Genomic DNA, 12,461 nt, shown 5'->3' on the forward strand with positions numbered 1-12,461 from the left:
CAGCTAAAAATAGCTGAAGTGAGAACTGAAGCAAAACGCTATGACGGGTGACAAGTCCGTCAAATCCTATTCCAAGCCGCTACCAAGAATCGGATTACACCCATAATCTGGTTATGCCACTTGCGGAATTGATTATTTCCTCTTAGATGAGACTTAGAAGAAGTGTGCTCACCAGCAGGAGCGTTGGTGTGATATCCGGCGAGGTGACCCGGCAAGGCACGATCACTTCTGTAGCATTGTGTACGAAGATAACATCAGGAACACTTGGGCGGAAGTCTACAAAAGGCTGTGTGTTATCTGCGGAACACAGAGAAGATAATGTTAGTTATGTGCCAGCCGGCAAGCTCGTTTGGTCGTTAGTCAGATGCTCATGCAGGCAACTTGGATGGTATTTCTCTCCTTTGTAACCTGTTCTTTTCTCCAAAAACAAAACAGCCCCTCGTTTTTCTCAACAGCAACCTTGTGAGATAGGTTAGACCAATGATCAGCAGCCATTTTAGGACCATGGGTACATTTTTATTTGTGAATGAGTGATGTCACTCCTTCTGGTCACTTTTCTTCCCGTCCCCTGAATCAGCTCCCACTCACCTCCTATGCAAGAAACAGGAAGGAAAAAAGTGAGTACACACAAACTTCAGTTTTTCAGAGGATCTAGATAAAGATCCCAGTTTCCAGCTGAATTCATCTGATCCCTGAAAAGCATATAGGGTTGAATGAGGAAGTGGGAAAGAGCACCACTCTTTACAAATTCTTCCTTCCACTTTATGTACTTTTCCTGGGAGAAATGGTAACCACCCTTACCTGTACCATGATGAAGTGGGCAGTGAGTGGAGGCCTCAGAGGCTTTGTTGTAACCAGGGGAGGCCTCAAGGGTGCTTTTCTGCCCATGGGTGCCACACTGGCAACCCCTGGGTTAGAATGAGAGAACGCTCGATTGAGCCTGGATCTGCCCAGTCTTAGCCTGTCACTCTACACTTTGCTGGCTTTACATGTGAGCAAGACGTCCACAGTGTCAGGACTGAAGTCTGTAGGAAGGCATGAATTGTCAACCTGTGCTGTTGCAGGCAGGGGCTTAATCTGGTGCACCACCAACCAGTTTCAGTCCAGAAGAAGGAAATGTAGGGGGAAAAGCCCCACCAGTCAAGGAAGCTTCTTTGCACTGATAGGTTCATAATGGGCCCTTAACCCACGTAAGAGTTTATGGATCCTGCTCACTGGTCTGGACAATACTAATGCCTGCTTTTACAGGCTGTAGACTCACTTTTACCTCACATCACTCTCTGCTTTTGCTCAAAATAACAGAGACACGACTGCGATGAGTTTTTGTTTGTTTCTTTGTTTTGTTTTTTTGCAATGAGCTTTTGAGACAAATCTGTGGAAGGTGGAATCTCTCAGCTTTGTAATGACCATGACACCACAGTTTATGCAGTTACAGATGTGAGGTGTCAAATGCTGTGTATTGTGGGATCAGTTTCATACCTTCCAACATTCCTCAGATGAAAACAGGAAAAATGTCTCACTCCCCCACCCCAACTGGCCCTCCGTGCACCCCCCTCACCCCCCCCCGTCGTAGACCATTTCCTAGCAGAGGAATGGCAAGTGGCAACACCACTACAGCAACGGGACACAGCACCCACTCCTCTGCCATCCTAAGAAAACCCTTAGTCTGGATTTTATTTTGTTCTTGGAAAGATTTACAAAAAGAAAAACACATACCGGTACCAATAAATAAATTTTAGAAAGGGGCAAAAAATGGATGGACAAAGCTTCTTCTTTTTTTTTAAGACACCTTGCGCTCCACTCTGCTCCCCCTTTCTGGGGTGGCCCTCCCCTCCACTTGCCCCTCAGAGCCAGCCTCAGAGCTGGGCCTCAGCGGTGAAAGCCTCTTCTCCTCGCCTTCTCTACATCAAACCCTGCAAGCTATCCAAGGAAGGAGGCTGGCAGCAGCAGCCATGGAGATGCAATGGGATGCTCCCTTGCTACTGCCACTTGAGACAAGCATAGGCTCCTCCTCCTCCTCCTTGAGTCATTGGCGGCAGCACTGGAGGGGGGAAAGGACATTCTAGGATCAAATCAGAAGCTGGGATGGCTTTCGTAATTCTGGGGCATCCCCTGGAAAATCGAGACTCTTGGAGGGTATGCAATTTCAGCCAATGCAAGGCTGACAGAATGCAATGCCAGAAACTTGTGCTGTTTGGCAGAAATAATACTTGGTGTGATCCATCCCAAACACTTATAACCAAATACTGCATCTCTAAGTGGCTGTCCGCTGTTTAGATACTGCTGAAAAATAAATTCCTTACATTCCAACATTTTCTATTTATTTCTCACATTTCTAACCTGCCTTCTTCCATCAGAGAAGTCACAGTGGTGTGCCTGGGATCCCCAGGCACCCTACACAAAGAGAGGGGATCAATAAGACAGAGGAGAAACATTACCAAAAGATATATTGAAGAAGAAGACAGCTACTCAGGAGATAATAGAGCTGACTTTCTTCTTCTTTTTTGTCTTGGGTTCCCAGGTTTATAACCACTGAAGGAAGCAGATCACATGCCCAGCAGGTTCACAGATAATGCTGTTTACAAGAAAGTTCCATGGTCCCTGCTTCCACTACACACATGGTGAACTCAATAAGCTTAGCGATAAGTCTTGACTTCCTTTGGCTCACTGGTTTACAGGCTTCGAGAGCTGCCCCTCCCTTCCATCCGTGAGGGAAAGAGACAGTCATCAACATGGTTCATCTGCTTTTTACTGTGTTATACACTGTGCACCATTCAAGCATGATGCTTCCCTAATGCTTTCAGGAGACCTTTGGCAGAAGAGTTCTGCAACACAAGCCCTGCCTATTACAAAGATGGATTGCATTAGATTTTAAAAATATGTTATTGAGGAGCCATCGCCAGCCTGATGCCCTTGGAGAACTACTTCCATCAGGCAATGCTGCTGTGGCTTATGGGAGGTGTAGTCCAAAACCTCTAGAAGGCACTAAATTGATGAAGGATGCTGTGTAGCATATCTGTTGGGTCTAGGCATTCGTGATAACAGAATAACCTATGCCTCAGGACTTGCGGGACAGGTTTGCAGGACAGGACTTGTTCTTCTAATGTCTCAAATCCGAGACATTGGTTTTACAACCCAAGTAAGAGACTCTACGGGCAGCTCCAAGCAAGTGGGATGCTGTTGTTTGACTTTGCAATACAGTATATCAAGGCTATTTAAGCCTTGTAGCAAAGGATGCAAGTCTTACAGGCTGATCCAGCACCATGAAATACCAGTTCTTACCACACGAGGGTGCAGTTAGGGTGACTTCTAATCACATCCAAACGTTTCTCTTGGTACCAGTACTTTGTACAGAATTTTAAATTTTACCATACTTCTAAATTTATGCTTGCGTGGAGGAAACTGAGTATGTGAAGCAGAAAAGCAGCTAGTAAGAAGAGAAGCATCCTCCCTCATGCATTTTGCATCCCTCCTCTTTTCGTTTTATTCAGGGCTATATGTACCCTGTCCTTAAAACACCCCAAACACCTTCACTAAGTTCTGCACCACAAACAGCTGCATTCTGCAATCTGCTTAAATTATTGCAAAATTTTCACAATTCCTCTTGGATTGTTCACTGCTTCGCCTAATTTAGTCTGGACTCACTAAGTCATTGGGAAGGGGAAGGAGATACATGTGGCCCCAATCCTAACTGCCACACATTTTATATAGCTGAAATTTTGGCTGCCAAGATTTCAGCAAACACTGCCCATGCCTTTCCAAACTCTCTCCCTCACGGTCATAAAAAAAATTCCATAAGTTTCTCAGTGTACCTTATGGCACACCCTGTGTTTTTTCCACTCACAAACTTGCCCATGTCATGCTTTTGCTGGGGATGAAAAATCCAAAGGGGGGCAGAGGATCCAAGACAGAGGAACAATGAAATTGAAAGCCTGCTAGGATCACACTGGAAAGGGCAGAGGAAGAGAGGGGGCAAGGAAGCTATTTTCTTGGCTCCCCTCATATTTCATTAGCTGTGCTTCCCCTGCCCACAGGGTTTGCTAATCACAGTCAATATAGCTCTTCACATTTTGACAGGTTGGATGGCATTATAGCTACTATTATAGCTACTATTCAAATTAGTTTTGGAAAATACCCAGAAGCAGCTTCTTGTCAGCCTAAAGTCCATCCATTGGCCAGTAAATTAAAATTTCCCCAAGAGCAAAGTGCCTAAGGAAGATGAGAGTATCTACATCAACTCATGTTTGCAATTTCACACTCTCAGAATGTTTTCTGCATCAGAAGCCTGTAGAGCAAATCCAGATGTGCTCCAGAAGAGTGTTTTCAGATTTGATTTTAGATTAGATAAAAATTGAAAGAAGGGTTCTATTGTCCATCCAATAATTTTGTTGTTATTTGCAACAATGTGCAATTGTAAAAATGATGAAAAGGTTCTTTCAAGATTTGGTTTGTCGTGAGAAAACAAGTCCAGCAAAAGAAACCTTCCAGGCCCTCAAAAAGTATGTCAAAACATTGGATGACAAAGTTATACAATGGTACCTCGGGTTAAGTACTTAATTCGTTCTGGAGGTCCGTTCTTAACCTGAAACTGTTCTTAACCTGAAGCACCACTTTAGCTAATGGGGCCTCCTGCTGCCGCAGCGCCGCCGGAGCACAATTTCTGTACTTATCCTGAAGCAAAGTTCTTAACCTGAAGCACTATTTCTGGGTTAGTGGAGTCTGTAACCTGAAGCGTATGTAACCTGAAGTGTATGTAACCCGAGGTACCACTGTATTTGGACAGTGTCAACATGATGCTCTTGCAAGATGGTTATTTTATATTTTATTTTATTTTAGCTTGGCGGTTTTTTATTTAAAAAATTGGGCAAAACCAGCTGAAAGGGGAAGTTGGGGTTGGCACTGGGGCCCCCACCCTGACCTCACAACTACACTCCTTAATCACAGATGTATTTCTGCCCTCAGTTCCATCATCATTACAGTAAATATATAATCCTTACATTCTGAAGTGATGGGGATGGAAGAATCTGTCGATTTCAGTTTCTTCCCATTTCATTTTTTTTCCAATCTTAAATTCAGTTCACCCCTTCTCTGCATAGGTTATTTTTGGCCATTACGTCATTCCCCAATGGGATGTAATGGCAAGTTGTGATGTGGAATTATTTATGATAATTATGATTATGTAATAGATGGATAATGGTAAAAGATGCAACAAATTTAAACTTAAATATGGAACCCATGGAGGGAAGGAAGGAGGTCCGAAGGTTCTAAAGAATCTTGTATTTTAATGTTTGAAATGATTATGTTTTATATGTACAAAACTATCAAAAACCCAATAAAAATAATAATAAAGAAATAAGTAAGTTATTTTGGGCAGTCTGGAGGTTACCGACAGTCTTTTGGTGTGGCAGCACCTACACTTGGGAACTCCCTGCCTGACATTAGGCAGGTGCTTTCACTATACGCTTTTTAGGTAAAGGTAAAGGGACCCCTGACCATTAGGTCCATTCATGGACGACTCTGGGGTTGCGGCGCTCATTTATTGGCCGAGGGAGCCGGCGTACAGCTCCCAGGTCATGAGGCCAGCTTGACTAAGCCGCTTCTGGAGAGCAGCACACGGAAACACCGTTTACCTTCCCGCCGGAGTGGTACCTATTTATCTACTTGCACTTTGACGTACTTTCGAACTGCTAGGTTGGCAAGAGCTGGGACAGAGCAACGGGAGCTCACCCTGTTGCGGGGATTCAAACTGCCGACCTTCTGATCAGCAAGTCCTAGGCTCTGTGGTTTAACCCACAGTGTCACCCGCATTTGGCTCTTGCTAAAAACCATTTTTGTTTGGACAAGTCTGCCCAGGTATCTATAATATTGATGTGTGTTTTTAGTTTATTGCTTAGCTTATTTGGGGGGAATACTTTTCAAACAGTTGTTTTTAACTGTATTTTACTAATAATTTTATTGTTTTATTCTCTTTCTAGACTACTTTGAGGCTTTTTCTGGAATCAATAAGTGTATTAATTTTACTTAATAAAGAATTAAGTTTGTTTTAAAAAACTGTTTTAAGCCCTAGCCGAAATTCATAGGCATTTTTGTGTAGGCTTAACCTAACAGACATTTTTGTAGGAAAGTTTCCCCAAAATTCATGTTTTTGCAAGCAATTTCCTCTAAGGTAACTTGCTTTTTGAACATTGCTCTCACCAACATACACATTCTTACACACACTTTCTGCTAATCTTGGTTTGTGTTTTTTGAGGCTGGCAAACTACATCCCAAAATTCAGAAACGGTTGGATTTTAAAGGATAATGGGTGCACTTTTTGTTCACATATTAATTCAGGAAGTGTGAATTAGGTGGGTTCACATTAAAATGCGAACGAAGTCCTCCCCCACCCTTGGTCATAGGACACACAAACCCATATTCCAGACTTCATTAAATGCCTCACTGCTTTTTTGCAGATCCTTTGCTGGCAAAAGGACAAAGCCATTCAGACCTCATTGTGCAAGTTCTTTCCTCACAAACACATTGTCCTTGGATCTGATAGTGACATTAAAAACAAGACAAAGAACCCAAACCGCTGACTCACTCTACATTGGTACCCATTATTAAACTTGAATTGTTCATTTTTATAATAGCTGTGCTCCATCTAAAAGACCATTTTCCTGCACTGTCTAGTCAGAGACCAGGATGAAATCTTCTCTTGAAGCTAGAAGCAAAAAAGCTTGAGTTGGATGTTCTTAAGACTACCCTATTCAAGGAACTTTTGACTGTTTTTGGAGCTTTCAGAGACAACAATCTTAATAACGACAAAGAGTATCTGACAAAGTGTGTATTACACACGAAAGCTCATACCTTGAAAGCTTATATTTAGTTGATCTTTAAGGTGCCACTGGAATTATTAAAAAAGATTTTTTCATCTTTCATCTTGTTATTTAGTATGACTATGACAGATCAACACGGCTATCCACCTGAGTCTTAATAATGAGCAGCTTTGGCAGAAAAGTGCTGCTTAGATTTAAGAACATCAGAACATAAGAATAGCCTGCTGGATCAGGCCAATGACTCATCCAGTCCAGCAACCTCTACTCACAGTGGTTGACCAGATGTTTGTGGGAAGCCCACAAGCAGGATCCAAGTACAAAACTGATCCAAGTACAAAACTCACACAACCTCACTATGGTTTCCAGCCACTGGCATTCAGTGTGTGGCACCTAGACTGGTGACGGGGAGTGGCCACTAAGACCATGTTCTGTAAACCTGAAGGAGCATCTCCACCCCCATTGTCCAGCTCGGACACGTCGGTCCAGCACTGAGGGCCTTCTGGCAGTTCCCTCGCTGCGAGAAGTGAAGTTACAGGGAACCAGGCATAGGGCCTTCTCAGTAGTGGTGCCTGCCCTGTGGAACGCCCTCCCATCAGATGTCAAGGCAATAAACAACTATTTTATTTTTAAAAGACAACTGAAGGCGGCCCTGTTTAGGGAAGTTTTTAATGTTTGATGCTGTATTGTTTTTAATATTCGGTTGGAAGCCACCCAGAGTGGCTGGGGAAACCCAGCCGGATGGGCGGGGTGTAAATAAATTATTATTATTATTATTATTATTATTATTATTATTATTATTATTAATCATATTCAGAAGCATTACAGAACATGGCCATTGTGGCTAGTAGCCATGGATAGCCTTATCCTCCATGAATTTGCCTAATTTGTCCGTTAAGAGTTTGGGTGTAATCTTCGACACCTCCCTTTCCATGGAGGCGCAGATTGCAGCTATAACAAAGGTGGCATTTTTTCATCTCTGCCAAGCTAAGCAGTTGGCTCCTTACCTCTCTCGCCCTGACCTCGCCCTGAGGTGATCCACGCAATGGTCACTTCCAGACTGGATTATTGTAACTTGCTCTACGTGGGGCTGTCCTTGAGACTGACCCAGGAACTCCAGCGGGTGCAGAATGCCACGGCGAGACTCCTTATGGGGTCCTTGCTGCGGGATCACATTCACCCAGTGCTATACCAGCTGCACTGGCTCCCGGTGGAGTACAGGATCAGGTTTAAGGTGTTGGTTTTAACCTTTAAAGTCCTATACAGCCTAGGACCCTCATACCTACAGGATCGCCTCTCCTGGTATGTCCCACGGAGGACCTTACGGTCTTCAAATAAAAATATCTTGGAGATCCCGGGCAACAGGGAGGTTAAGCTGGCCTCGACCAGAGCCAGGGATTTTTACAGCCGTGGCCCCGATCTAGTGGAACACTCTGTCACAAGAGACTAGGGCCCTGCAGGACTTGACATCTTTCTGCAGGCCCTCAAGACGGAGCTGTTCCACCAGACCTTTGGCTAAGACACAGTCTGACCCCTCTCTCCTTCTGTAATCCTCATAGAACTCTAGCCCAATGGTTGCCATTAATTTGATTCTGAATTGATTTTAGAACGTTTTTTAATTAACTGACTGTGTGATTTTATGTACACTGTGCTATTTTTACTTGTTAGCCGCTCTGAGCCCAGCTTTGGCAGGGGAGGGCGGGATATAAATAAACAATTATTAATAATAATAATATTTATCATCATCATCATCATCTCTTAAAGCTATCCATGTTAGTGGCCATCATGGCCTCCTGTGGAAGTGAGTTGCATAGTTTTAACTATGTGCTGCATGAAGATGTACTTTTTAATCTGTCTTGAATCTTCCAACATTCCACTTGACTGGATGTTTTCCTAGTCACTTTCTCTATGCTAAGCATGATTTTCTAAACTTCCATCATGTCACCTCCTACTCTCCTTTTCTCTAAGCTAACCCCCCCCCCCAAACGCTGCATCCTTTCTTTACAGGGGAGTTGCTCTATCCTTTTAATAATTTTGGTTGCTCTTTTCCGAACCTTCTCCAACTGTACAATATCCTTTTTGCAGCGAGGCAACCAAAACTGTACACAACATTCCAAATGCGGTTGCACCACAGATCTGTAGAACAGCATTATGATATTGGCAACTGAACATGAGAGTTTCAAGGTGCTCTTAGATCCGCCTTTGCCACAGGTAGCTCAGGTAACTGCCTCTTTCAGCGGGTCTGGGAAGGCTCCCTCACAGAGAAAAGTATTCACCACCCCGCGAAGCCCATCGCCCAGCCCTTCCCGGCTAGCTTTTATAAGCCAAGATGGGCAAGGATCAAGGAGACAGGTGGTTGGTTTCACTCGTCCAAGCAGCCTGTCCACATCCTCGGAGGTAACAGATTGGAATTGGTTGAAAACATGTGGCTTCCCACCCAGAATCCTGGGAATGGTAGTTTATTAAGGGTGCTGGAAATGGTATTTCTGTGAGGGGGAACTACAATTCCCAGGATTCTCTGGGGAAGCCATGTCTTTTAAATGTGCGCTGAATTTGTGTTAAATGTATGGTGTGGGTCTGCAGCAAGATGGCCAACACGGAAAGAGAATAATAGAAACATAGGATTGGAAGGACCATGAGAGTCATCAAGTCCAATCCCCTGCAATGCAGAAATCAGTGTGGGGCTCTAACCCACGATCCTGAGATTAACAGCCTCAGGCTTTACCAACTGAGCTATCCCAGGACAAAGGCATTGATACATCAACCACAAGCAAACAAAAACAGCAGGTTGGTTAACAGTCAGAACCAGAGGGAACAGATACCAAAAGGGAGAGAGGCGGGCAGTAAAGTCAACCCAACACCTAGGTCAAATGCCTGCTGAGCAAAGCTGTTTCCAGATGACAGCAGAATACTACCAGAGCAGGGAGCAGGGAGTTCCAAAGAGCAAGTGCTGCAATGGTGGAAGCCCCTGTGATCACATCCACCCATCTCACAAAGGCTTAGGGTCTACCCTGCTGACCTTAGTGAATGGGCAGAATTATGCAGGTTACGGTGGTGTCGCCCAAATCCTGTTCTCGAAACCACTGATAGGGGCTTAAAAGCAATAGCCACTAACTTGAATCAAATACAGAAGCAGGCCATCAACTATCAGCAGCCATTCACTTACACAGCAGAAAAGAAAGAGATGAATCCATGGGTATCATCATCAGGCAGATGAATACAAGAATCATAGAACTGTAGAGTTGGAAGGTACCCTGAGGATCATCTATTCCAACCTTCTGCAATGGAGGAATCACAATTAAAGAATCTCTGATAGGTGGCCATCCAACCTCTGCTTAAAAACCTCCAACAAATGAGAGTCTACCACTTTCTGAGGCAGTTCATTCAAAAGGCTCTTGCCGTCAGAAAGTTCTTCCTAGCATTTAGTTGGAATTTCCTTCCTCGTAATTTGAATCCATTGGCTCGGGTCTTTTCCTTTGGAGCAGCAGAAAACAAGCTTGCTCCATCCAGAGTTGGCAGTGCATTTTTTAGCTTCCCAAGGCAATGTTTCTTCAATCCAGCTTTCACCAACCTGGTGCCCTCCAGATGTTCCCATCCAAAACACCTGAAGGATTCCAAGTTGGTGAAGGCTGTCTTAAGTGGATGAATGAACAAAGGTCCATACAATTATCTTGCAGGACGTCCACAAGCTTTCGGATAATGTCAAATGTTGACTAATCAGTCACATGGGACCACCCTAGATGGAAGCATATCTGGCATCCTGAGCTCCTAGAGAAGTAATTTCCCCTGCGGTACAAAATGTGTGTGCTGCAAGGGCAGCTCACTGCCTCCCATTCAAACACCCTTCAAGCCACCCACAGCTTCTTCAAGGGAAGAAAATTGCTATGAGCTGCAACACACATCGCACCCAGAGACAGGCAGGCACTGCAGAATGTTCACAGCTTATCGGCTGTCAGGGAAGTCCGAGGAGACGGAAAAGGGTTTTTTTGTGGGTCCCGCAGACAGGCTGTCTGGCTCGGCAGGTCGGTGGAATTTTGCAGGAAGGCAGGCAGGGCGGGGCTCGCACAATTTATGTCCAGTGTAGGTCAAGGAGGTACACTTACATGGAAGAGCTGAAGAAGCATTCATGATGGGTCAGAAGCTTTTGGGGGGGGGAGTGAAGAGGAGAGAGGGGCAGATGTGAGCTTAAATCAGCAGAGATTAGCAGGCAAAATGAAGCCACACCAATCTGTAGTGGAAAAACAAAACAAAGGTCACATCTGAAACATACATTTAACCCAATAGGATACCACTTTATAAACAGTTGTGGCTTCCCTCAAAGAATCATGGGGAATGTAGCTTTTTTAAAGGGTGCTGAGAGTTGTCAGGACCAGGGCTTTTTTTTGAGCCAGAACCTGCTGAAACTCAATTCGAGCACCTTTCAGGTAGGCGCCATTGCCATTCTAAGAGAACGAGGGAGGTGTTCATGGTGAGTTCCGTCACCTCTTTTTCTAGAAAAATAGACACTCCTATTCCCCTCACAGAGATACACTAAACCACTCCTCTCAGAGTGGTTTAAGAATCAATCCCTCTTCACGGAGAATGCTGGGAATTGTAGCTCTGTGATGTGGACAGAGCTCTTAGCATCCTTAACCAACCACAGTTCTCAGGATTCTTTGCGAGCAGGGAAGCCATTGCTTTTAAAGCAGTATCAAAGTGTTTTAAATGTATGGTTCAGAAGTGGCCAAAAAATAGAATGGGTAGCTTTGTGGTTCATTGAAATTCATCGCAGTAGCTTGCACAGCTATCACTGACAAATGTGCATGCCACACAAAATCAGAACACTAAGGCCAATTCACACTTTACACCTGGAACAGAGTTGACCCTGCTATTGAGCAGAATGAGGCAACTACCTCAGGCAGCAGACTGGAGTGGGGGGCAACTGATGGTCAAGTGTTAAGAGAGCAGAGTTGTGTGTACCACACACAAGTGGGCCTGCACCACCAGCTTGCTGTTCTCAGGTGTAGTGGAATATGTTCTTCTATAGCTAGTGCTGAAGTAAGATTCACCCTGCCAGCCTGGCTGGCTTTAGTACATGGAATTGGAGTGGAAGGGTGCCATCTTGTCCTTTGCTTCAAACTGCAAGTTGAGTTTTGTGTTGAGCCAGTCATTCTTACAGTGATTCTATATTGTACTGACGGTATATTATGTTTTGCTGCACTTGCATATTTTGTTGTAACACCTCCTCAATATTTGATATCAGGAGGTGTGTGTGTGTGTGTATGTGAATGCATGCATGCCATGGTTTAAGATCCTGGTTATTAAAGTCATGGTTTCCCAGTTTGAGTTAACAAGGATCAGTATACCACAGCTGATATGCTAAGAAGGGCAGGCAGTGGGGTGAGGGAAGACGCAGAGTCCTGGCACTCATCTGGTTTAGCACCATTTAGAGATTACAAAACAAGACAGTCCCTGTTCCAGGGATCAAATTCTAGAAGGCACAACAGAAAATGAAAAATTGCCAGTGAGGGAAGGGGAAAGCCAGCAAACCCAGACTTAAAGCAGCGTTGGTGCCATGATGCTGTGTTTGCGATGAAAACATTACAAATGTTGCTGGGGTGGAGAAGCTCACATGGATTGCAAAAGTCAATTGGCCACATGAGGCAGAGG

General features: G+C 44.3%; 2 protein-coding genes across 9 annotated transcripts in view; one reads left to right on the forward strand and one right to left on the reverse strand.

Moving 5' to 3' along the window:
- The window catches only part of LOC310669944 (craniofacial development protein 2-like), a gene marked incomplete at its 3' end in the record, with an annotated part of 710,849 nt that overhangs the window by 283,907 nt on the left and 414,481 nt on the right, over positions 1-12,461 (forward strand). The window lies entirely within an intron of this gene.
- Positions 1-12,461, reverse strand: part of LOC310669435 (vascular endothelial growth factor receptor kdr-like) — a 231,540-nt gene that overhangs the window by 113,429 nt on the left and 105,650 nt on the right. For all 8 annotated transcript variants that reach the window (XM_083423419.1, XM_083423417.1, XM_083423424.1 and 5 more), the window contains one exon: positions 173-297. In XM_083423419.1, the coding sequence (XP_083279545.1) occupies positions 173-297 (125 nt within the window). The remainder of the gene's footprint in view (positions 1-172; positions 298-12,461) is intronic.

This window comes from Podarcis tiliguerta, assembly GCF_965153285.1.
Source record: "Podarcis tiliguerta genome assembly, chromosome: Z".
Lineage (NCBI taxonomy): Eukaryota > Metazoa > Chordata > Lepidosauria > Squamata > Lacertidae > Podarcis > Podarcis tiliguerta.